Below are 27,008 nucleotides of genomic sequence, written 5' to 3'. Positions count from 1 at the left end.
CAATCTGAATGTTGGTGGAATAATGGAATGGTGGAACATGGCAGCACACTCTGAAACCTCACTGAAACACAGAACCAACAAGAAGCATATTTGTTTTACCGTTTTCTTGTTTTTTTTTTCATTAAGTAATATTTTTCAAGGAATTTTTAAGAAATGTCTGCTTGAAAATAATACCATTAAAAGGCACATTCCTTCTACAAACTGATACCATACATTCTAATATCAAGCATTTGCTGTAGCAGTAAAAAAAATTGCTTACTAGACTACCCAAAAACTGCCCATTTTCCCACGGACAGGAAAGTGTTAAGACCTTTCAGGGTGTTTATTTTGTGTCTGCTCAATTCACTTTCTGAAAGGAAAGCCCTTGGATGGCTTTCCCATACACCCACCCGCAAAACTGCATTCTGGATACAAAAGAAAGGTAAGCAGAAAGCATTTGTGTGCACCTGTAGACTTCGAAACTCGTACAATGATTGTTTTTCAGCCACACGAGAAGCATGCTGAACCATTCCCAAGAGCTCCCCCCCCCCCTTTCAGTGATGTCATACATGAATATGCAAATTATTGCATGTTCTCTATTGACCGAGAGGGAGAAAATAATAAAGCGCTAGTAACTATGAGCGCCCGCGATCACGAATTTAATGCTTCTATCTCGTGCAGACTGCAGTGGCCCACTTATTGGTTCTCTTGCTGAGTGCGTCCAATGTCAGTGTGAAGCGAATGCTGCTCATACCTGCTTCGCGCCAGAGTCTTACGCAAACACATAGGAGCTAGAGCTTCCCCTGCCACTGCGTGCAGCTTGGCAAACACGGAAAATAACCTTTATTGTACTCATACTGATTGCGGTATGCTAGCATCAGACTGTGATCAAGATGACAAAGCTGGATAAAAACGTAGCACAATGTACAGTGGTAGCACGCAACACAAATATGATACTTGTCTTTAGAAAAACAAAGTATACTGTACTAGATGTTTCTTATCTTTCATACAGTGCCTCAAACCTTAAAAAACAACGCTGCGCAAATCTTGCAGAAAAAAAGCTCGGCCAACTGCACAACTTTGCAAGTGCAGCGAAGCAGACGGCACTGCAGCTTCATCGAAGAAGACGACACCACAAGGTGCTCACGCTAAATGATCTCCTTGGTATATTTTTCTGATCTCAAATGTGACCGAATTAAAGAGGACCCAATCACTAGCATTCAGAGACTACAAGACAGCAGAACCAGATAGCGCCAGCGCTTTTGGTACTAGCTACCACAGGCTACCGATGAACAGCAAACACGCTGTGGCCCGCTGTCGCCTGTGCCGCTTCCGCAGTCCCCTCACCATCATCATAACCAAATCATGACCTACAGGCACTGGAAATTCTGGTCCATAGAATCTACTGGGATAAACCACGTAATCTGTAACATTAAACTTTCTTCCCCTGGTACAGACAGTACAAACCCAAAGTTTCTCAAGTATACTAAGACATACTGATCCATCTTACTTTCTTGCATCTTACTTTCTTACTGCCTTTCTTGCAGTCCCTAGAACATGATTGTGAAGAAGTGCGCACAAACTACCGAGCGCAAGAGCAGACGACAGTGCGGCCGTCCTCAACAAGAGAAAAAGAAAGACGAGGGAGGCTCGTGGAGCGTGTGAAAAAGGGTCTCGCGCAACGGAGATCGTTGGAACGCCGGCGCGACTAGGGCCACCGGGCCTACGGAACCCACATCTACCGGTGAGGTTCACCTGACCGAGCGTCCGCCTTCGGGACAGGGAACGCCTCGGGTCGTTGCACGGCACGAGACCCCGGAACGGCCTGCTGCAGCCTCGAACCCGCACCTACGCGCGAGGTTCGGGAGAGCGAGCGTCCGTCGTCGAGACGAGGAGCGCCTCGGGTCGTTGCCTTGCACGAGGCCCCAGGTCGGCCTGCCGGCATCTTGGAACCCGCTTCTACGCGCGAGGTTCGAGTGACCGGGCGACCGAATGGCCTGTTCTCGTCTACGGAGCTGTGGGCCGTCCACCTTTTCCTGCCCGTGCTGCTGCGTCTGCTATTCCACGCCGGTCATCACTCGACGAACAAGCGTTTCACGTCAAGGACTCTGCGTGTCACAACACTCCGGACTTAACCGCAACCTCGTGAGACTGCATTTTTCCTACTTACGAACAACCTTGTATGTGTGGGTCTAGGTTAAGATATTTTTTTCGTGTTCACGTGCCGTCTAATATAATTGTGTGTTTGCTCATCATGCACCGTCTCCTCCATCTTCCTCGCATCACACGCTTTGCAACGTGACGATCCTAACAACGTCACATATCTGGCGTCCGCGAACAGGACTGCTCTTACGCTATCGAGAAGAGCAGCACATTGCATATGCGTGTCTGACGGGTGAGGATGGAGACAGACAAGCTTACGGCAATTGGAAAAGAACTGGGGTTGACTGGCCCGGCACTGGAACAATGGGTAGACGAATAGCGCGCACGCGAAAGGGAAGCGCGTGAAGCACGTCTGGCTGAAGGCAATGCAGCAAAAGAAGCTGATGCCGAAGCGCTAGCTAGATTAAAGGCTGAAAGGGAAGTGCTCGAGCTCAAGTTAAAGTTGAGGAAGTTAGACGCGACAGCGGGTAGCATGAGTACTGGGCAGCTTACAGAGAGTGTGCACGCAGGTGCTTCCGAGAGCTACCAAAGTCCGCACAAGCTAATCCCACCATTTAACGAAGAATGCGATGAGTTGGATGCATACATTCAACGATTTGAGCGCGTCGCAACGAGCCAGGGCTGGCCACACGACAAATGGGCCCTATCGCTGAGCCTCTGTTTGACAGGCGTAGCTCTAAGTGTTGTCGGTAGAATGGCACCGGATCGTGCCGTGGACTATGCGACATTAAAACAGACGCTTTTGCAACGCTTCAGATTCACGGAGGAAGGCTACCGAAGGAAGTTTCGGTCGGCGAAACCTGATAATTCCGAAACTGGTAGACAGTTTGCCGGTCGTCTATTGGGATACTTTGATCACTGGCAAGAAATGGCCAATACGGACCGGACATACGATGCTCTGCGGGACAAGATTGTCTCAGAACAGTTTCTGATGACTTGCCATGAGAAACTGGCAGTCTTTTTGAGAGAGAGGACCTGTCAGGGACTTGACAAGCTAGCGGAAGCTACTGATCATTACCTGGAGGCGCAAGGGTTAGTTAACCTTGGCAAAGGTAAAAACGAGAGGGATACTAGCAAGCCACCACGTCAAGCTCGAACTCCTGAGCGACAAGAAGAAAAGGAAAGACCACGCTGCTTTCTTTGTGGTAAACGCGGTCACAGAGCTGCTGATTGCTGGACCAATACGAAGGGTCCAAATACAAATACCTCTTTCTGTGGAAAGTGCCGCCGCACTGGGCACAAGACAGGTGACTGCCCCAAAAAACCCAACAGTACTGAGAAGGCTTCGTGCTCGATGCAACAAGTAGACATGTCCAAGGCAGTAAACGAAGAGACACCGACCTTGCGTCGAGTTCCCGGAAGTTCGGAATGCGGGAGAACGCAAACACATAAACGAGACGAGAAGTCTATGCCTACTGCCGAAGGTATGCTTGAAGGACATCCCGCTACTGTCTTGCGAGATACGGGATGTGACTCTATTATTGTCAAGAGGTCCCTTGTACCAGACAGTAAGCTGACAGGAAAAACTTCCTCGGTGTGTCTCCTGGATAGAAGATTGTTGAAGCTACCTGAAGCAACCGTGGAGATCGCGTCACCGTTCTTCACAGGCAAGACTAGAGTTTTATGCATGGACAATCCCTTATATGATGTTGTCCTGGGAAATCTGAAAGGCGTACGGAATGCCTCCAATCCTGACAATGAATGGAAAAGACATCTTTATACACAGAGCGCTGCGGATGATTGCTTTAGATCAGAAGGTGGAAACGGTTTTACTAATGAATCCATCTCTGCTGACATTTTATCATCGGCTGCTAGTGAAACCAGGGACAAGTCGGAAGTGGCGGCGACAACCAGACAGCCAAGATCAAGTCCGCCTTCATTACCAGTACCAGCTATAAACCCCCTAGACATCAGCCCAATCGACTTGAAAAGCAGGCAAAGGGAGGACAGCAGTCTACGTAAATGCTTTGAAGCAGTGGACCAAGAGATGAAGACTAGGTTCGCCGACGTCCAATTCTTTATAAAGGAGGGAATTCTTTACCGAAGATACACACAGCGGTCAAAGAAACAAATGGAACAGCTTGTCGTACCCAGAAGCCTTCGTCATTTTGTGATGAAAATGGCTCACGAAGGGATCCTGGCCGGACATCAAGGAATAAAGCGAACCACAGACCGTGTGAGCGAAGAGTTCTACTGGCCTGGATTCCAATCAGACATCACGCGATTTGTTAAATCGTGCGATACGTGCCAGAGGACTTTTCTTAAACATCTAATAGGTCGAGTACCATTGGGAAATACTCCCGTCATTGATACCCCGTTTAAGAGAGTTGCCATTGACATTGTGGGACCATTAATTCCCATGTCAGAGAAAGGGAATAAGTACGTTCTGACAATGGTCGATATGGCAACGCGGTATCCTGACGCTGTGGCACTGCCAAGCATTGAAACAGAAAAAATTGCTGAGGCACTTCTAGAGATGTTCTCTCGTGTGGGAGTCCCACAGGAGATAATCAGTGACAGAGGCACATCATTCTCGTCATGCCTGATGAAGGAACTGAGCCGTCTTCTCTCTTTTACGCAGTTGCCAACAACTCCATATCATCCGATGGCAAATGGCCTTGTGGAGAGGTTCAACGGCAGCCTTAAACAAATGATAAGACGAATGTGTCGAGAGAGCCCGAAAAAATGGGACCGTTACTTGGCACCCTTGCTTTTTGCTTATCGCGAAGTCCCTCAGTCAAGCCTGGGTTTTTCGCCCTTTGACTTGTTGTATGGCCGTCATGTCAGAGGACCCATGGCGATATTGAAAGAATTATGGACAGGTGATCATCTTGAAGATGACACAAAAACCTCATACGGGTATGTAGTGGAGCTACGGAAGCGTCTTGAAGACACTTGTCGTTTAGCCAAGGAGGAGCTTCAAAAAGCTAAACTTTTACAGAAGAAACACTATGACCGGAAGGCCAGACCACGTCATTTAGCCGTTGGAGACAAGGTCTTGCTACTGCTGCCTTCGGACAACAACAAATTGATTCTTACGTGGAAAGGGCCATTCACTGTACTTGAGAGGAAAAATGACGTCGATTACGTTATTGACCTCGGGACAAGGACGACACTATTTCATGTAAATCTACTGAAGAAGTATGAGGAACGGGTACCTACATCACCGCCGTTACCGAAAGAGTCAGCTGCTTGTCAGACTGATGACACCGAAAATGACGATCGACATGCGTACCGTTTCAAGGAAAAGAAGCGGCGGCCGACGCGAGTCTTTCGGAATCGCTCTCTCAGGGCGTTTTAAACATGGTGTCTAAACATGGTGTTGTAATAGCAAGCACTTCAAAACCGGTGCAACTTTAATATTGAACAACATTTCCTGGCATGTTAGTTTTGTGGATTTTTTTTCACCCTCTATCGTGGTGTTGTGACTTCTTAATGTTGTCATTATGCCGAGTGTGCGGTGCTTGAAACTCTAGTGTTGTAGTAATCTTTGTGTGTATTCTTACATGCCGAGTGTGCGGTGCTCGGAACTGTAGCACTGTGGTATTTTTTATGTGTACTCAAACGTACCGAGTGTGCGGTGCTCGGATCTGTGGTGCAGTAGTAATGCTTTGTGGTACGTGTGTGCTACAGTGAACTAGCAGATATCGAGTACCCTCAAGTTCTTTGAACGAAAGAACTTTCTTAAGTAGGGGGTGATTGTGAAGAAGTGCGCACAAACTACCGAGCGCAAGAGCAGACGACATTGCGGCCGTCCTCAACAAGAGAAAAAGAAAGACGAGGGAGGCTCGTGGAGTGCGTGAAAAAGGGTCTCGCGCAACGGAGATCGTTGGAACGCCGGCGCGACTAGGGCCACCGGGCCTACGGAACCCACATCTACCGGTGAGGTTCACCTGACCGAGCGTCCGCCTTCGGGACAGGGAACGCCTTGGGTTGTTGCACGGCACGAGACCCCGGAACGGCCTGCTGCAGCCTCGAACCCGCATCTATGCGCAAGGTTCGGGAGAGCGAGCGTCCGTCGTCGAGACGAGGAGCGCCTCGGGTCGTTGCCTTGCACGAGGCCCCAGGTCGGCCTGCCGGCATCTTGGAACCCGCTTCTATGCGCGAGGTTCGAGTGACCGGGCGACCGAGTGGCCTGTTCTCGTCTACGGAGCTGTGGGCCATCCACCTTTTCCTGCCCGTGCTGCTGCGTCTGCTATTCCACGCCGGTCATCACTCGACGAACAAGCGTTTCACGTCAAGGACTCTGCGTGTCACCACACTCCGGACTTAACCGCAACCTCGTGAGACTGCATTTTTCCTACTTACGAACAACCTTGTATGTGTGGGTCTAGGTTAAGATATTTTTTTCGTGTTCACGTGCCGTCTAATATAATTGTGTGTTTGCTCATCATGCACCGTCTCCTCCATCTTCCTCGCGTCACACGCTTTGCAACGTGACGATCCTAACAACATCACAATGATGTACTCCCAGACAAGTGGAAGATTGCATGAGACTTGTAGTAATCATTACTCGGAGAACTATCGACCCATTTCACCGACTAGTATGCCTTGCAAACTCATGGAGCCTATCATTTGTTGTCACCTCTTAACAGGTTAGGAAACAAACGTTGTTCACCACACCATAGCAGAGGTTTACAATAAATTACTGCTGCGGGACACAGCTTTTGTATTTCACTCACAACTTATTTAGCGTTCTTGATTGTTCCTCCGTCATAGATTGCACTTTTATAAATTCTGCGAAAGCATTCGATTCGCTATGCTATAAATTACTACTCTTTAAACTATGCACGCTTAATTTTGACTCTACAGTACTAAAATGGATGGAGTGCTTCTTGTCTGGGCACACGTCATTCAAAACGACAAGCATAACTCTCCTCCTTGTCTTGTTTGCAATAAGATTTGGAGTATTGCAAGGGTCTGATCTAGGACCCCTTGCTCTTTCTTGCACTGAATTAATTACTTGCCTAACAACATTTATTCTTCCATAAAACTGTTCGCAGATGATTGTGTTATTTATTGTGAAATGTTAACTACTGACCACTCTACACTTCAATTTGACCTAAATAATATATATATGCATGGCGAGAGGCTTGGTTCGTGAAACTCAATAAATGTAAGGCAATGAGACTTGCTGTACTTCTCACAACACACTGTGCACCTATTTTCTTTACATTCCCCCAACACATACCCTGGCATTTATATTTCTCAGAACCTTTCCTGGCAAACTTATGTTGACCACAGAACTAGTACAGTTGAAACTCAATTTAACGAAGTGATGACCACACTCGAATTATTTCGTTAAATTGAGTAATTCGGAATATCGAGCAGGAAATTTTTCGCTCCTTCTAAATCTAAAATTGTAATGTAGCAACACCCAAAAGGTAGCGCAGCATTGTATTTGACGCTAACTCAGGCTTGCGTGCGTAAGAAGTCCGCGAGGGCGGCCCAACTACCGCCACCCCTAGCGTCATCTGGTTTGTAAGAACGCTAGCGACTGTCAAGTCCGCTGTTTCGTGTGTGGGCGTGGCATGCAGCCTCGTCAAAATAAAGCTGGGGCCGCGACTAGGGCGCCTCGATGTTTTAACGCGATAGCATTAGAGCGCACGCTCGAAGAAAAACCCATCTGCGTCAAAATTAGAAAGAACTCTCACCATTTCTTACTCATTTATTGCTGGGAAAGCTTCGTTAAATCAGGTTTAATGCAAGCCAGTTTCGTTCTTTCGGATTGGTGACAACACTGAACCTTATGGGTACTTGTGGGGGAATGGAAATTTCGTTGGATCCGGAATCTCGTAAAATCAGGTTTTGTTAGATCGAATTTTAACTGTATTGTTAATTGTACTCTTGGTCTAGCTCCCACCAACTTGGAACTTTCATTTATAAAATGTTAGGCCCAAGTTTGAATATGCATCTTCCATTCCAGATCCTCATGTCGGTTTGCTTAATCTCGGCGCAGAAGCTATTCAGAACTGTGCAGCACGTTTTGTTTAACTACTTGTGAGCAGCAAGTGTCATTTTACTTAAATAAAATACTAATTTGCTTAACCAGTCACTGCGTTGCAAGACTTCACATCTGTCTATTTCATAAACCCTATATTATATAAACATAAAATCCTAATTTAAGCGACTCTTTTGTTGCCAGCATTGTACATCTCTTCAGGAAGCGATCATCGGTTCAAGGTTGACGTGCCATGTTGTCGCACTAACCTGTCTTTCAATTCTTTCATTCCTACAAGCCTAAACTGGAACCACCTTGTTGCTTCCATTGTTTAAATTGTCAATGTTGACAAATTCAAGAAAGCCCTTGTTAATAGCTTGTTGTAACCATACTACACTGCTTAAATGTGTTTTGTTTGTTTTGATACCACCTACTCCTCTCTGTAATGCACCAGCCCTAATAGAAAATTAAGTTAGAAATTAAAGTAACGAAGGTATTTCTAATTGTGACAGATGCGACTTCGCCACAGTGAAGTTAGACTGCAATAAGAGAAAGGAAACTGTAGCATAAAAAATTTTCCATGCTAGCATGCTGAAAATGAACACAATAACTCCAACTCCAGTTGTTCTGCTCACATTTGCAACCAATTGACAAAGACCAAATTAGACCTAGTTTCAACTCTCAATACTACACCCTGCAAGTACTCTATTACAACCACGTACTTTGTCTGCACAAAACAAACCAAGAAACTTGCCTGTTGAGTAGGGGGTGGTTTGGATTGCGTTGTAGGTTGAGGAGCCGCTTCATCGGAGGAGTCCGAGTCTGACACTAAGTCTGGAACCTTTCAGGCATCAAAAGAACAACAGCTGTCAGAACCTCCTGCTTCGGAATGCCAACATCTTTTTCTTTTTTAGCAAACAGAACAACAAACATAACTTACAGCAGGTTTTGCCTTTTGCTTGTTTGTTGCTGGTTGACTGCTAGAAGAAAAAGAAGGCAACAAACTTTTGAGCTGGAATTGAGAGGAAAATTGTGATCCACCTGACTGTAGCACAAGGCCACAAAGAAAACCTATACGGGTCTCTCGTCCTTGCAAGTCTTCCACAGAACCGGTTTGCCACATTCAGCTGAAAATGATTGCTTATACTACTCAGAAACAATACAGTGAAAGACAGTGACAATTATACGAAATAACAGACAATGAAGCCACAGAAACCATAGAAATGAGCTATGTTTTAATTGAAATGTAGAAATAAATAAGGTAAAGGCAAATAAGTGTAAGAAAAGATAACTTGATACAGGTGGGTACTAATCACACGTGTACTGTGAATGTATGAGGTAAACTAAGTTACAGCAGCACCATCCTCTTGTCCACTATTTTGGGTATTGGTGTGCAAGATTAGTCCTAGGGATGTTAGCCAGTGCCACCTGTGGCCAAAGCGGCAGACATGGAATGCCCTTTTAACCACCGAAGTCACGTAGTACATGAGCTTAGGACAGGCAACTGGCCAACAAACTCTCGTATGCTACACCTCATGACATCAAGACTACCAAATACGAAAGGAATACGAAAGGCAGGTACAAGATAGAAGAGAAGACGAAGAGTTTGAGAGGCTGGACTGCACTACGATCACGCTACGATCATCGTAAAAAACCATGTAAAAAAAAAAAAAACCATTTCTTCACAGCTCTTCGTAAAAGTTGTGGTGGAAGGTGGGGGGTAATCGACACCCAAAGATGGAGGCTGAACCACAAGTTCTTCGACGGTGCCGTCGCCTTGCTGGACTCCCACCGAATTCAGAGTTGAATATGTCCCATGACGCAGACGAACAACGACCCATTCCAACTGCTGCGCTGACCAGTTCCATTCTACAACTGTGATGCGCGTCCCTTCGCCGGAAGATCGGACAAAGACGTCGAGGAATGGCTCATCCATTCTCACCGGGTGAGTGCCACCAACAAGTGGAACAGCGCTTCTCAGCTTTCGAATGTCGTGTTCTTTCTAACAGATACTTTGTTCGTGTGGTTCGATAATCACGAGGAAACGTTCACAAGATGGAGATTTGTTTCGGAAATCAAAGAGGGATTCGGCCACTCCTCGACGGAAAAGATAAGGGAGGAACAGATGCTACTGCAATGCACGCAAGTGCCAGGCAAAACCTGCACGACCTACATTGAGGCAGTAGTGAAACTGTGCAGGATGGTGGACTCTGGAATTTCTGCAGAAGACAAAGTCGGGCACATCCTAAAAAGAATTGCTGAGGATGTTTACAGTTTCCTCATCGCAAAAGACAACCTGGCTTCCGTTGCCAACATCATTCGGCACCGTGGCACTTTCGAACTGAAGACAAGGCATATCACGCCGAAGTTTGACAGGCTAGCCAATGTGACGACAGTTTTGCTTGCCTCTGTCGTAGAGACGTGGCTGCTGTCGGGGCGCAAGTTCATAATCTTCAGTGCCCCTCGCCGCAGGATACGGGGAGAAGGATGCCACGTTTGGCTCGAAATTTGGTGGTAGGAGGAAGCTATGAGTGCCTGGATGTTTCATTTGCGTGTGCAGGCTGAGCTCTTCCCGAACTATTTGTCGGATCGTTGATGCAAGATCGAGGGGCTGGTTGCTGTCTATGCTTGCAACTGTCATCATATTGGCTATCCTGCCAAACTTCGGCGTGATGCGGCTCGTCTTCAGTTCGAAAGTGCGACAGTGCCGAATGATGTCGGCAACGGAAGCCAGGTTGTCTTTTGCAATGAGGAAACTGTAAACATCCTTGGCAATTCCTTTAAGGATGTGCCCGACTTTGTCTTCCTCAGACATTTCATTCTGTTCTTCCTCACCGCCGCCCGGAAATTAGCATTCGCGGCCAATGGAGGTGAGGTCGCTGGACGGTCTTTGCAAGAAATACCTCTGCCTGTCGTGATGCTCAAAAACAAAGTGAATGTCTCGATTGACGGAATACCGACCATGGTGTTAGTTGATACTGGGGCGACTTGTGTCTGTGATGAGCCTCGCTTTCAAAAACCGTCTAGGCCACAAAGTTATGTTTTCTTGGAACGACGGTATTACCTTTCATGGAGTAGGCGGCGAGTGGCTTCATCCCCTTGGTGTTTGTGCTGTGAGTGGTTTGTTGGCTGGGAAAGAGTTTGTGTCAAAATTCCTTGTTCTTTCTTGCTGTTCGCACAATATTATTTTTGGCATCGATTTTCTTGAACAATGTGGCACTTCCGTGGACTGTTGTTGTGGCGAAATATCATTGAACAAGTTATTTATATCAGCACATTCCGAACAAAGCTCGCGTGGCGAAGACAGGGACACAGACACACTCAGTGTTCTTGATGAAGTGATTGCACCATCGTGGTGCCTGACGCCCGTTCATGTTTTTGCAACTACTGTTGACACTGATTGTGTTGACCCTGTATTTAGGCCTCTCTTCATAAACTGTGCTGAAAAAAATATACTTGTGCCCTGCTCTGTCGTGTGCATGACGAAAGGAGTCGCCACATTGTGGGCGCTGAACTGTTCCGCCACGCCGGTTGTCCTTCCTCGGGGTATGAAAATCGCCCTGTTTGATGAAGCTGCATGTAGCTCAATAACAGCACTAACTGCGGACGTCTACAGCTTGCTCTCCTTGCAATAATCGCCATTCTGAAGAGCTATTGCTTGGCATGATCAGCAAGGCTCTCGGTACTCGGAACGGCAAGCACTGGTACAGGTCCTTGCCAGGCATGAGGCTGCATTCGACTTCGCGTATGGAGATGCACCCCTTCATTTACCATCGTCCCGCGTTCGTCACAGAATAGATACCGGCTCAGCACACCCCATCCGCCAGAAGCCCTACCAAGTGTCATCCTCCGAGCGCAAAGTTATTGCCGAGCAAGTCAAGGAGATGATGAACAAAGGCGTCGTTCAAGAGTCGTCTGGTCCATGGGCAGCTCCAGTAATCCTGGTCCGAAAAAAAGATTGCTCCTGGGGATTCTGCGTGGATTACAGACATCTAAACGCAGTGACGAAAAAGGATGTCTATCCACTACCGCGAATTGATGACGTCATTGATTGCTTACACGCTGCTTCTTACTTCTCAACACTTAATTTGCGATCGGGGTATTGGCAAATACCTATGGACCCTGCCAACAAGGAAAAGACCGCTTTCGTGACTCCAGATGGCCTATTAGAATTTAATGTTATGTCTTTTGGCCTTTGCAATCCTCCTGCCACCTTCGAAAGATTCATGGACACAGTACTACCCGCAGTGGTTGCACCGTGGCTATGGTGTTGGGCTGCTGAGCACGAGGTCGCGGGATCGAATCCCGGCCATGGCGGCCGTGTTTCGATGGAGGCGAAATGCGAAAACACCCGTGTGCTTAGATTTAGGTGCACGTTAAAGAACCCCAGGTGGTCGAAATTTCCGGAGTCCTCCACTACAGTGTGCCTCATAATCAGAAAGTTGTTTTGGCACGTAAAACCCCATAATTTTTTTTAATGGACACAGTACTACGTGGTCTAAAGTGGGAGATATGCATGTGTTACCTCAATGATGTTGTAATCTTTGGCCGCACGTTTGAAGAACATAACGAACGCCTCAGCCTTGTTCTCGACTGCATCGAGAAAGCTCAACTGGTTTTAAGCTAAAAAAAATTATGGTTTGGCGAACGTTAAACACTGGTCCTGGGACACTTAGTCAGCAAGGATGGTATCAGACCCCATCCTCGTAAGATTGAAGCAGTGAGCTCATTCAAGCCACCGCAGTCAGCACGAGAACTTCGCTCATTCATTGGCCTATGCTCGTATTTTCGTCGTTTTGTTCCCCGATTTGCCGACATCGTTTACCCGTTGACAAGTATTTTGCGACAAAATGCGTCCTTCAATTGGACACCAGAGTGTGACGCATCATTCTCTCAACTGAAGTTCATACTGACGTCAGCACCCCTCTTGCGTCACTTCAATCCATCTTGCCCGACTGAAGTTCACACTGATGCTAGTGGAATCGGGATAGGACAGGTGCTCGTACAACGTCACAGTGGCGCAGAACATGTCGCATATGCCAGCCGTTGCCTGAGCAAATCTGAACGCAAGTATACTGTTACGGAACAGGAATGCCTGGCAGCTAGCTGTTTTCGCCATACAGAAGTTTCGGTGTTATCTTTACGGTAGACCATTCAAGATTATCACCAACCATCATTCTTTATGCTGGCTGGTTGGTTTGCATGATCCCTCTGGTCACCTCGCACGATGGGCCCTGCGCCTCCAGGAATACGACTTTGTGGTGTCGTACAAGAGTGGCCGTCGTTACGCTGACGCATACTGCCTCTCTCGGATTCCTCTTGCGACTACCGACTGCGATGCTGAGAATTTTGAAGACAGTATCGCTGCTGTTACTTCTACGTTCCCTGACACGCCAGACTTTCAGCGAGAACAACGGAATGATGTTACCCTCGATCCGCTTTTTGTCGCCGTCCGTACTTCTCAAGGCAGCGGTCGCTTTACTGCCCATGATAAGTTGCTCTACAAAACTAATTACTCCGGGCATGGAGCACATTTTCTGCCTGTTGTCCCCGAGAGTCTCCGCTCCGACGTTCTATGCCTCATGCATGACGATGTGACATCCGGCCATTTTGGCTTCGTACGAACGCTACACCGCATGCAGGAGCGCTTTTCCTGGCCCAAGGAGTACAAAACAACCAAGCGCTATGTCGCTAGTTGTGAAACGTGCCAACGTCGCAAGCGACTGACCACTGCAGCCCCGGGTCCCCTTCGGCCATTGGCACCGCCCAGTATGCCGTTCAAACAAGTAGGCATTGACCTTTTGGGTCCATTCTCGTTATCTAACAACAATAACAGTTGGATAATTGTCTGCGTAGACCATCTTGCACGGTATGCAGAAACTGCAGCCATGCCGTCTTCCACTGCTGCTTGCATGGCGGTCTTCCTGCTGCATTCCGTAGTCCTTCGTCATGGCCCGCCACGTGTCATCATCAGTGACCGTGGTCGCCAGTTCACTGCTGATGTCATTGAAGAGTTTCTTCCTTTGTGCACTTCACAGTTCCATCATTCCACTCCGTATCATCCACAGACCAATGGCCTCATTGAAAGGACAAACAGAACGCTGACCAACATGCTTGCCATGTACGTCTCCTCCAATCATAAGAACTGGGACGACGTGCTGCCCTTCATCACTTACGCATACAACACGGCAAAACACGAAACCACGAACTATAGCCTATTTTACCTCCTGTATACAAGGTTACCGCGAAGCCCTCTGGACACTTTCTTATCCTTCATACTGCAAAGTGACGATTCTGTATCGAAGACTTTGTGTCTCGCCGAAGAAGCCCGTCGAATAGCTCGTCTTCGTACTCTGGCCTCGCAAAGTCGTTCGAAAGAGCGATACGACGACCGTCACATACAAGTATCGTTGGAAAAAGGTGACTTGGTTCTTCTTTGGACACAGCAACGCAAGCGTGGATTGTGCCAAAAGTTTTTGTCACAATATTCAGGCCCATTTGTAGTTGTGAACAGTCTGAGTGAACTCACTCACGTCATAGCTCGCCTCCTGTGTAATGGTCAGCAATCAAGCATAACTCAGCTGACTCATATTGCTCGCCTGAAGCCTTTCTACCCTGCTTGCCCATCCTGACTCGCCCCACGGGCTTCGTCTGCTTGCGGGGAAATGTAACCGATACGAAAGGCAGCTACAAGAAAGAAGACGAAGAGGACGAGGAGTTTGAGAGGCCGAACTGCACTATGATAACGCTACGATCCTCGTCCATCTCCTGTAAATAAAACCATTTCTTCGCAACTCTTCGTAACAATAGCTTTTCATCCACTTTCATTTACTTTTTTATTCCTACATTTAAATTAAATATAACAGTAATCTTCCACCATGCCTCCTCTGGCTTTGTTGTCTCTTATTTCACATGACTGTGACTAACAGAAAACTGAGTCCTTTGGATCTCATTCCTTTTAACTGGGTGATAAAGATGATACCAGACTGTTACATCCTTTCTCATCATCTGTGCAGTCCGGCTGTTTTCTTTGTTCCAGTATCATGGCACATTGAGATCAACTGCTTATTATCCCTTGTTCTGATAATAAATGTTTATGACTGATGAACGTAAGACATATGATGATGAAAAAATGATGCAACTGTTATTTACCATTGGTCTTTCCTAAGGTTGTGGATGAACATGTTCTGCCTACTTATTTTTGTGCCATCAATGCTTGTAGAAATGAAATATAAGCAGAATTTAACAATATATTATGGCAGGTATGCACCATGTTCAAAGCTAAAACAAGCAATCTGCACCAAGTGCAACAACTTCCTGATGACAACTCTAATGTGGCCAGGTCAGGGTGGAAGAACGGATGGGACTGGAAAACACTACTCAGCATCACAATGTTTCTTACTGCACAAAAATCCAAATGCAAATGTTGAGTCATTTGTCGTGTTTCCTTTCACAACTGGCCTGCTTATAACGCATCTCTGTGTCACTACAACTTGAATGCTTGTAACGAAGCGATGCGATTGGTTGACTGAAAAATGCCCACATTCCCAGACTACTGTCAATGTTTGCAGGAATTGAAACACATCTGTAGTTGATTAACTGACTGATGAATGAATAAATAAATTGGTTGGTTTTAGTCATTTCTGTGCCATGCTACTTTCCTGAATTCTGACCAAAAATGAGCGATTATTTTTTATTGCGGGATCCTTTACAAAGAACAAAGACACTATTTTAGATCGTCATTTACGTAAGTATTGAGCACTTACGGCAAAGGCGAAAAGTACAGTCAGAAATAAATTATTGGAAATCACAAGAAAATGAAAAGTATTGCCCTGCTCAGGTTAGCTCTTTACCAGAAACGTGCAGACAAACCCAACTCGTAGACTGCATGGAAAAGAAGGCCCAAAAGCATCACAGAAGCCACGGGAATCGCTGTGTGGAAAGCTCCAGATAAAGTGAGCGAGCTCAGCTCAATAGTTAAGTAAGCTAATACCTTATGAGAAGGGATGGCTCAAGGCACACTTACTTTTTAGTAGTATCCATTTTTCCATTTTTGGTCTTTTCTCCTGGAAGAAAAAAAGGGGAAAGAAAGGAAAGAAAAGAAAAAAGTGGTGCTTCAGCCACATATGCAAATGAAGAATTACTGGGTTAAATGAGTACCAGCACATACTTTCGAAGCTGTAGAAACTCCACCACAAGGTTCTCGCACTTAAAAAGGATGACACTTAGCAAACATGGAGGTGTTGAAGACAAGGTGTTGCCCTTGTCTGGCGCGTCCTATTATTTTATTTTATTTATTTATTTTCGCACTGCCAGCCTATTTTAGAGGCCCTAGACAGGAGTGTGGTATACAAAAAGGGTTAACAACCTAGTAACATTACGTTATCAGCTTTACTGATAAGCTGTGCTCAGTGCGTTCCACAGTTGACAAACACCAACTAGCCCAAATGCTTGCTTTACTCAACATCTTTTGCAAATGTATCTGGAATTAGAGGCCACCTCCGTGCAAATCTATTCCGTCGCATCAAGAAACGGCAACGTCACACCAATTCAAACAGTGCTTGTGCCTTGCACTCAAGGCCTCCCCACTGTTGCCATCATTCCCATTACTGCCAACAGCACTGTGCCGACAAGTGCTGTAATAACCATGAAAACAAGCTGCCCAGAAAGCTGCTGCAAAAGCCCCTTCAGTCCTCAGCCTCCTGTACACACTCTGGGCTGGCCCCATTCGTGTTGCATGGCTCCTGCCGTAGACAAGCAGGGTTCGTCCCAAATGAAAATAACCATTTCCTCCACAGTGCATTTTGCCACAATTCCCATTGGAAAATTTTATGCTGAATAATTTTGTTGCCTCGAATTCATACCAGTTTTCCCATTTCCTTGCAGTTGTACCACAACTTGTCTTGCGTGCACACAACTTTCGGTTCCAATCACCCATTTCATTTTGTAGACACGTACTTCGAAATTGCAGACTAACACAAACAGGATTTGGACTTTTTTGTTTCTATTCCGTTTCTAAAAGCAACACTGGCTCTTTCTTTGCATCCCTGGCTTTGCTCTCAGCACAGAAAATACAAATGCTTTTTTTTTTCTATGTGCCTTACCTACCATAAGGCACATAGTATGGCAGTATGTTAAATGTGCTTACGCTATGATTTGCCTTACTTCACATGGCATAAGGATCATTTGTCTTAGAACGACAGAAAGCTGAGCTAGTTGGTAAGGATTCATTATGCAAAAAGAGATGAGGCGTGCAGACAGGACACAAGAGAAGAGAAGTGTTTGTGTTGTTCACTTCTCTACTCTTATGTCCTGTCTGCATGCCTCATCTCTTTTTGCATAATGGATCATTTGTCCATCTGAACACAGGCTCCGTAGGTAGACCCTGTCCCAAGTGGCCCAAAAAGCAGGTGCGAATGAACACTTGCCTGCCTCAGTCAGCCTCTTGTGAAGGTCGAGGATTTCGCGATTGAAGTCAAGGGACAAAAAGTTCCAACGCTTGGTGTAGTACTCGATAACTTTCTTGGCTCGGCTATTCTGTTTCAAGCTTTCATAGACTTGCGCCATCTTGAAGTAACCCTGCATCAAGAGGTTTTCGTGGCACATTTCAAGAACCTGTTTCATGCAGCCCATCAAGGGAAACATGACCATGTGTTATGACGGATCCACTGAATTGCAAGTTAGGCTACAATAGACCAACAGACAAGCTGCAACATAGCAAGCCTCATTAACTCTTTCGTTATCGCGAGAAAATGGCCGTTTTCATAAGTCTCAGAAGAAATTTTTTTGCCAGTACAAATAATACTCCAGAAAACGTTGCAGCATGCCAAATTGCACATAATAGAATGCTCTTTCCAAAAACATAAGTTACAAAGCAAACAATTTATTAGGGAACACAAAAAATTTGGAAAAGTGCTATTTTCATGGCAAGTTGATAAAAACAAGAAAGAAAAGGCACAATATCTACATACACATTATTAACAAAGAAAATTTAGAATATGCATGTTGAAGATCAATGACTCAGGAACACTGTCTAAAAAAATTGTCTGTACCGCGCCGTTCTTCAGCTACATAAAATAACTAAAGGCCGGGAACAGGTTCATCGCTCGTGCCATGCGGTGAAGCAGTTCCGCGTTTTCATGAGGCACAGGTGCACTCTGCAGTTATTGCAGAAAACATTCGTCTTTTGTTCGATTTTTCGTTCCTGATAGCACATTCTGCAGTTTGCCTTTTCGGCATCTTTTGCGGATGGTGCGGCACTTCTTTTGGGACACAATCTACTCTGGCAACCTCTTCATCATCAAGCTCGAGCAGCTGTTGGGCGAGCTCCATCCGAAAAGAAAGTTGGTCGAAGTGGGCGCTCTTTTGAAATTCTGGTGTTGAGAGGTGTTGCTGGCGGTGCTCTTGAAAAACAATGAAGCTATTCACAACAGCGATGTCAATACAATGAAAGAAGAGTGTTTTCTACCACCTCACGCACTTCATCAAAACATTATAAGATGCAGTCAGCTGATCCGACTTATCAACACCAAGCATCCCGGAATTATAGTAGTCAATCAGTACCGGATTCTCGATTGGGATGATAGTCCACACGCCGCCTCTTCTCTTTTTTCTTGTGGCTGTAACATGCCTGTTGGCAGTGTGCGCTGTAGACATCATGTGGACAAGAACCTTCCTGTCCTTCCATTGCAAATAGAGGATGTTCTGTCGAAGCCACCGAACATCACCTCTTTTTGCCTTTTTCTCCCACAACACGTCCTTCAGTTCAGATGGGAAGCACCGACGATCTTTACGTGTCATGCCACAAGCGAAGGTTTTGTGATTTGTAAAAGTTATCCATGTAGATAACATATTCTTGAGTGAGGTAGTTATCGCACAGTTGCGTCAACACATCAAATGCTAGTCCACTTGCACTAGCTGTTTCCGTTTTCCTGCGTACACATAAAATTGAACGGAATAGCCAGTCTGCGAATCGGCAAGCACCCACAATTCATATCCCCACTTTGCAATTTTGTCCCACATGTATTGCCGAATACCCAATCTTCCTTTCGATTTGACCATCCTTTCATCCACAGAGAGGTTCCGCGCAGGTTGAAAAAGTTTTGCTGATGTAGTATTCACGTGTTGCAGAAGCCACAATACACGGTGCAGCTTGCCGTGCGTAGCTACAGTAGTCGCCTCTGGATCAGTGACACTTAGGAAGCGCAGAAGTGCAGAAAACCGTCTCCTTGGCATAACGTTCCGTGGAAGAAGCCCTGAAAAAAGCCTACTGGTATTCCAGTAAAGGTGAATGCGTGGCATGTTCACAATGCCCATATAAATGAACAGTCCAATGAACTTCACTAGTTCGTCGGGAGTCACTTCCTTCCATGACCCATCACTTTCAGCATAGCTTGGAAGCTCCAAAATATGCATTCAAGCATATTTGTTCGTGCTCTTGCAGATAGTATTCATCACTTCAGCAGTGAAGAACAGGAGGAAAAAATCACGCGCTGTTGTAAAATGTCTTGCGCTGCTCCTAAGTGCTGGGCCGAGATGTGCTCCAGGCGGCCTTGTTGGCATGAAGTTGCTTCACAGCCGGTGGCAGCACATCCTGGCCTAGTGACGTACGGGCCCTGCAGGTAACAAGAATAGCTCTAAGCTTGTGCACAAAGGTCGGCAGATAAGCGCACGCGACGCCGGTGACTGCTCAAGGCCGTAAAGGTAACTCACCGGTGAGCAGCTGCGGATGTCCCGGGCTGACTTGAAACATCGTCGTCGTCAGAGCTTGAAGCAGAAGTACTGTCACCTACAGGCTCAAAGCTCAAATCCTCGTCACTAAAATCAGGTGCAGCTGTAGAATAATTTCGAGCAGAACGCTTTCCGCGCGGTGCAGTCACGTCGGACAACGACGCCATGGCAAAGACCGGAGCAACTGGCGCAACTGGCGTTGTAGCGATATGGTAACGGCAATACAGTAACACCGGATGCGGCCCTCTGGCGGATTTACCAAGAGAAGCGAAACCAAAACTGCTGCAAACTGGCTGTAAAGGCCAGGTATGCATGTTGGACATGCGGCGGACCTTCAGGAAAGCTTTTTCGTCGAATAAAACCACCCGGACTCCACCCGGACTTGCTGGGAGTCTTTTGATCACAAAAATTTGATGCTTATACTGCATTACCACAGGTGGGAGTTTGTTTTCTCAAGCGCGGCCGCCACGCCCCCTTTTGCAACAACACATGCACACTAGTTCTCAAAAAGGTGCGGCAAAAATCAGAACATTGCCAGAGCGGGAAAATTTAAACTGGTTCTTCAAGTGCACTGCCTAGACTAACCACTGGGTGGCGCTAGTTGCACGAGAAACGATTCCAACATTTCGACATGTTGGAATTTAAAGCATCGATCACCGGTGATCGATTTGAATAGGCGTGGTAATGAAAGAGTTAAGACTGGGATGTCGTCCTATTTGCCGCCAAGGAAATCATGCAGGCACTCTTTGACCTGCCTACCTTAGCAGTTGAAAAATACTACTATCACAGAAAAAAAAAAGTGATGTTGATTGTTTATTTTAAAAATTGAAAGAACATTCTGTAGGGATGGCGCTATGCTCTATAGTGATAGCAAGTGTGATTTGCACTACGGACAAACGAATGTTCATAAAGTTCATTTATGAAATGTTTATGTAACTGTGTCCAAAAATTCAGATGACTTTATATACTATTTCAGTAAAACATCATTTGGGCCTCGTTGGTACATAATTCTGAACTTAACGTTACAGCGCAAACACCTAAGACAAACAGCGCCAGAGAACAGCACCAGTGTGTGTCGTGTCTATCTTTTTGTGGTTCGTCTTAGGTGTTTGCGCTGTAATGTTAAGTTCAGATTTATATACTAGTTCAATGAGCGGTGGGTAGGTATGAGTGCAAATAATCCAACAGGCCAATTAGGCTAAGAAATTGGTTAAGGGCTGTCTTGAAATTAAATTTACTCTTAAAACTAGATGGAAATGAAAAATTTTTAAATTATTCGTAACTACTGCAACTTTGAATGAGCTCTAAAAAATCGGGCATTTCACAATAAATGAAGAAACTGACAAGTGCGCATGCGAATGCTGGCCTTCCTTCGTGTGGCTTCTAAATGTTACCAGAAGTTATAAGGCACTCGCGAGGAGGGATGATTTTCTGAAATTCTTCCCGATCCCGAGCAAAGGTCCTGGCTGGCCCCATACATTTCTATGGACTTATCGTTGTTTCTATCTTGACATTGGCCTTCGCCGATGTCAAGATAGAACTCGAATGGCCAGCATGCACGTGCCTAACACCAATAGCGACAGTGTCTGCCTTGGCGATGCTTAGGAAACAGCGAATGCTTCAAACGCGTCATCTCCCACTGAAATTACCTATTTTCGGTATGGCGAAACGAGATCTTTCAAGCACCAAATAGTAGCTCAGCATGAATGATTACAACAGTTACCTCATTCCAACGCACGTCATTTTTTCCAAGAAAATCGGTCCGAAAATTGCCTATGTAGTGCTATTACAACACTGACATCGCATTTGCAACAGCCTAGCCAGCATCATCTTCATTGCCATCATGTCATGTCAGTTATCCGAGACCAAACAAGAGCAAAATTAATGCGCTGAATTAAAAGGTGTGTTAGAAAAGGTGTGTCCCTACATCGAAGCAGAATTTACATGTTTTTGCGAGCAAGAGACACATAACTACAGCACAAGTCGCACAATACACGAAACTGTCATTCTAAAAGAAGAAAAAAAAGGGAAGAGAGGGTAAAAGTGTGTTTACCTTTTCGAAATTTGGGCTGAGGATTACAACACGGCGAGCGTCCAGCTCAACCTCTTTATACTTCTGCAGCTGAAGCGCACTCAGTGCTCGATTACTGTACAGGAAGTGGTTGTAACGCCTGTCGACAGAAAAGGCATGTTACATGGATGGTAAAAAATGAAGGACGAACCTCTTTTGAATCAAAGAGACATTAAAGGGCAACGCTAATTCATTTTAGACAGATCAAGTACTCATTATATTCACATTTAGCATGGTAGAACCTCAGTCTAACAAGCACGGATATAATGAATTATTGGATATGACAATGCAAGTCATCTTAATATACTTTTCACCAGTATCAACATGTAACGAGCATGTACTATGGCAATCCCCAACTTTCTCACGCCCCTGGGCGTGTCTTCCCTGCATAGTTCTTGCATCTCGATGCTCAGCTTCCCCGCAAGACACATGTGGTGGTGGCAGTTGGTACATAACTATGAGAGATGGTGCAAGTGTTTTGATATGAGCGCCACCTGACAGCATGGATACTCAAGCATGGCAGGAGCTTGCTTCCCCTTCTTTGGCTGCAGGATGACACTACGCACTCATTAGTACACTTGGAGGGAGTAGCCCTCGAAAGGCTTCACATAACTGAAAAGCTGCACCAATATGGCCGAACACAATTGTGTGCCATGCTTTTGCTCGCAGGAACGCACCCACAAATGGTTGGACGTTGGTGCCAGGCATGGGTGAACCATTCGCCTGGTAACATAGTGGCGAGTGAACTTTTAATTCTTGAACATGTTGCACCAAAAAACCATTCCTTATGTGTTTCTGCTAGCTGGCTTGTATAGGAAATGCAAATGGCTTCCTTTGTGCTTGCAGTACTGTGCTATTATTTCCTCTGTTTTCTTAAAACCCTTTAGGGCCAAGTTCTACGCCATCAGCATCACCGAAGTGGAGAACAGAGCAACTGGCCAAAGATATGATGTGGACAATTCGTGCATCCACAAATGAAAACTTTTTACAAAGACTTGAGTGTTGTATGCAGTTAGTTATATATGGATATGCATGCAAATTTCTTTCCCGCAGGGATATATTAATTGGGAGGCGCCACTTATACACATAAAACTATGTATTTAGTTCGTTTTGAATAGTTAGAAATCTTTTAAGCTGAAATTCGAGTGAAAGCGAATATAGAATATTTAATCTACCCATACAGCTTAACGTAAGTAGGATGACTATATCTAGCAGTAAATTGCATATGTTCCTGTGAACCTGCCAAACTGGACAGGGCATTGATGATATTGATTGGTTTCACTTGCACGGTTTTACGTATAAAAAGCAACACTGGGTCTGTGAATGATGTAGTGGAGGGCTGTGGACTAATTGTGATTGAACAGGGTTCTTTACAATGCACCTAAATCTAAGTATACAGGTGCTTCTGACCTCTCCCTATCCCTAATCGAAACGAGGCCACCGCAGCCAGGATTCAAACTCCTGACCTCCTCTTGAGCAGAAATGCTGTGGCCATTGCAGTGTGTTTTTCCGGTAATCAAGTAGCCTGTGAACGATGGCGATTTATAAATACGAAACAAACATTCGCCCTAGTTATCGATACTTTGTTTCCTTCAGAAGTGTTTCTTTCAAAAATTCAGAAGTGTAGTTATATCCAACTTTTCATGGTCTTGCACACTTCAAAGTGATGATGCAGACAAGTACCTATCGACATCATCTACGCAACTTGTAGTATGCTCTTCGCTTTCAGTCTCAACTTGCGCTGTTTTTTAAAACAGTCGAACCCACTTACAACAATATTCAGGTGCCCCGAAAGTTCCATTGTAATAACCTATAGTTGTTATAACAGGGTTGTACAAACAAATCAAAACGGGGTGGCAGAGCTGATGTGAGAAAACTATAACAACAGGGAGGCCAGTGCCCTTCCCTACAACCTTCCACCACCCTATTGCCGAATGCGTTCGTTTAACTGCGTCCTGGGCGTCCTGGAAGGGCAATGGGAGAGAGGCGCATGGAGAAGGCTGGAAATTGAGTGCATGGCGGCTGCAGGGGCAGCTGCTAGAATTTCTCGTTTTCGTTTTTCTTTTTAAGGATTTTGAATTCCACTACCTTTCAGCACGGACACCCAGTAGCAAGACTTCATTGTTGTAACTGATAATGCGGCATCGGGGCGTTGTAGTATGTGGATTATTTCACTATGGAAAACATAAAAAGCTGACGGTACAGCAGCTTCTCATTGTTACAAACGACATGTCTTTAAAACTGGTATCGTTATAAATGGGTTCGACTGTACACGTCTTTTATCTCACACCTACTACATTTCAAGTAAATGAGATTAACAAATTCGATTTCAGAATAATTTACCACAATGGCCCGTTTCAGCATATACAGAAAACAGACACGCAATGTTTACAATGAACCAACAATACAGACCCAGCTTGAGGTCTGAAAAAAGAAGAACAAGAAGGAAAAGAAAAAAGCCTGATCCAATATCCGATTCACACCTTCACAAAGCGCAGTATAATGCACACAATTAATTCTTCCATTCTTGGGTCGAAAACTTAAAAACGGCAACTTACATTTCTGCAATTGCCTTCGTGTAGAATTCGCATGCCTCCTGGTATGCTTTGTCCTTGTACTTCTGATTCCCACATTTCTTGAGTTCGTCTGCACGGCTTCCCTGCAACCAGGTATGAAGCTAAGCAGCTAAACTAAACAGTGCATGCAACAAAACATCAGTGATCGTTGCTTCCATTGTTCACATATATTGCAATTTAACACATGCACACTCGTCTGTATGGTATACATAGAATGCTGTGCTGTTTCCTTGACCACACCCATGAAACACCCTCGAGACAATGTTTAATTAAATCAAGGGTGTTTAACGTCCAGAAACAATGCAGTTGGTTATGAGGGACACTGTACTGGAAGGGCTCCATATGAACTATGACTACCTGGCATTTTTTTCAGGTGCACCTAATTGTAAGCGCACAAGCATCTCCATCAGGCCAGGCACCGCAGTCGGGACTCAAACCCGTGACCTCATGCTTGTCAGCGAACAGCGCGGCCACTGAACCACCAAGATGGGTGGTGCAAGCAGTGTTAGCTGAGTGTAAACAAAACTCCGCACAATCTCATCTACAAGCACAGAGAATAAGCATTACCTCTACATTCTGTTCACAGTCTCGCTTAATGTACGTCAACATGGTGTCCAGAGCACCGTTGCAATGGGCGAGTGCTGCCAGAGAAAACAAAAAAAAAATCATAATCAAGTTTCTTCTTGAGAGTTAAGTGCAAGAAGTACAACATACAAATGAGCTTGGTGCACCGTTCTTCCTGCAAAAATTACTAGAGGCGAATATGACACTAGTGTCTATGAGAGCTGTAAGTATGGTGGGTTCAGCAAAATGATGGGCAGTACAATATAGGCTTGCCTAAACTTTGAATTTCTGGCTTCAAATGACTCGGGCTTTGTAAACTGATCATATTCAACATAATATTGCATTACAAATGCAGCAGTCCATGTTGATTGTGAATGTGCAAAGTCTTACTGCCTTCATGACTTTAGAAAAATAAGATTCCTTGAAATTCAGAAAGGTAAAGCATAATAAGTGACGCTACAAGAACTGAAGCCACCAAGGCATAAAGATTAGACAAGTCAATGTATTATCTCACTCAGTTCCATGTTAATTGAATGTAACAGCGCCAGTTGATTTTAGCAAGTAGAAAACATGGCGCCACAGACAACTATAATAAACCATGCCTTCTCGGAAAACATTTGCTGCCAAATGCTCACAAAAAGCCACTCTAGAGGGATTCTGTAAGTCTGTAATGCATGTCACAAGATAAAACACTGGCAAAATATCAAGAGAGAGAGAGAAATCTAGGAAGGCAGGGATGGTTAACATCCCTGCCTTTCTAGATTACTCTCTCTCTCTCTTGATATCTTGCCAGTGTTTCATCAAGATATCAGGCCTTCCAACAAGATATCCAGACATCAACAACAATATCAACAACATATCAAGGCTATCAAGGCAACAACAATATCAACAAGATATCAAGGTTTCCAGCTGAGGTTAGGAGATGTGCCACAGAAAATAATTTTTATTACAACAAAGCCTACAATTATACTCAACTTCAGGATAAAATCACTTGCAACCTCCCTACAGCTCAAGTGCAGTAACTACATAATTAAAACATTTGGAAAAGTTTAAAACTCGACGTAGTTTAAGATTTAAATTTAGAATCGTAAATGAAACAAGTGCTTTGAGGAAAGGGGCCCAGCAAGATTGAATAGCTGCATGATGCTTGGCAAATTCTAAGAAAATTTTTAGTCACTGAGTTGGGGGAAAATAGGCTTTGGAAAGTTGCAGTGCTGCCTGTCCTGCAGGGGTGATATCCTCAATTGAACCACTTTCGAAGACATTTTAATTTTTTGCGTTACGTGGCAATGGGTGCGCCACCTCACTAAGATGCCACAGGCTAAGCCAGTCAATGTGAACTAAAAGTAACCCCATTTAGAACAGCCTCAGCAGAATAAGCCAAACTGGTAATGATGTTATTGCCTGTTATCATTGAAGTGCACAAAACTAACCTACAATGCTACTAAACCTGAGAAAAATCTACTAGTTCCTACTGACAAATGAAAAGAACCACTCACAAGTGGGAGAAAGACATGCACAACATGCAGCCTATCAATTGTTATGCTGTCATTAAATGCAAAGCAATGTGCTATCGAATTATTACTTACACACTTTCAGGGCAATCATGAAACATCCGAGTATCTGTTCTTCTCTTAGTGATGATACTGTCAATTTTTTCCTATCGAGAAAAAGGGCATGCTCAAAAGATGCAAAGACACGTTATAATGTTTCCCGATATCAAGCAGAAAACCAACCAAAATGCAACAAAACACAGCACACATCCTAATTGGAGGATGTTGACCTAAGCTATTAATCATAGCATGAGAAGGGAAAAAAAAAATAGCTATTGCATTTAACTGATTATAGCCCTGCCCCTGTTGTAATGCTCACAAATTTTTGATGTTCAGTGAAGTGACCAGGAAAGCCATGAAAAACTCAATGACCAAACCTTCCCCTTGCATCCATGCCTTCTTTCTCTTTGCACTGTGTATGCTTGCATGTC

General features: G+C 45.1%; 1 protein-coding gene across 5 annotated transcripts in view; it reads right to left on the bottom strand.

Annotated features, from left to right (window-relative positions):
- Positions 1-27,008, bottom strand: part of LOC142583223 (uncharacterized) — a 184,903-nt gene that overhangs the window by 137,993 nt on the left and 19,902 nt on the right. For 4 of the 5 annotated variants that reach the window (XM_075693591.1, XM_075693590.1, XM_075693593.1 and 1 more), the window contains 8 exons: positions 26,614-26,684; positions 25,028-25,101; positions 24,443-24,543; positions 21,867-21,984; positions 17,512-17,662; positions 16,110-16,149; positions 9,024-9,063; positions 8,838-8,924 (listed from right to left, as the gene is read on the bottom strand). In XM_075693591.1, the coding sequence (XP_075549706.1) occupies positions 8,838-8,924; positions 9,024-9,063; positions 16,110-16,149; positions 17,512-17,662; positions 21,867-21,984; positions 24,443-24,543; positions 25,028-25,101; positions 26,614-26,684 (682 nt within the window). The remainder of the gene's footprint in view (positions 1-8,837; positions 8,925-9,023; positions 9,064-16,109; positions 16,150-17,511; positions 17,663-21,866; positions 21,985-24,442; positions 24,544-25,027; positions 25,102-26,613; positions 26,685-27,008) is intronic. The other variant, XM_075693594.1, reaches the window with a different exon arrangement.

Source organism: Dermacentor variabilis, chromosome 5, assembly GCF_050947875.1.
Source record: "Dermacentor variabilis isolate Ectoservices chromosome 5, ASM5094787v1, whole genome shotgun sequence".
In the NCBI taxonomy this organism is placed as follows: domain Eukaryota; kingdom Metazoa; phylum Arthropoda; class Arachnida; order Ixodida; family Ixodidae; genus Dermacentor; species Dermacentor variabilis.
The sequence above is the reverse complement of the archived record's forward strand: the minus strand, read 5'-3'. Positions and strand labels throughout refer to the sequence as shown.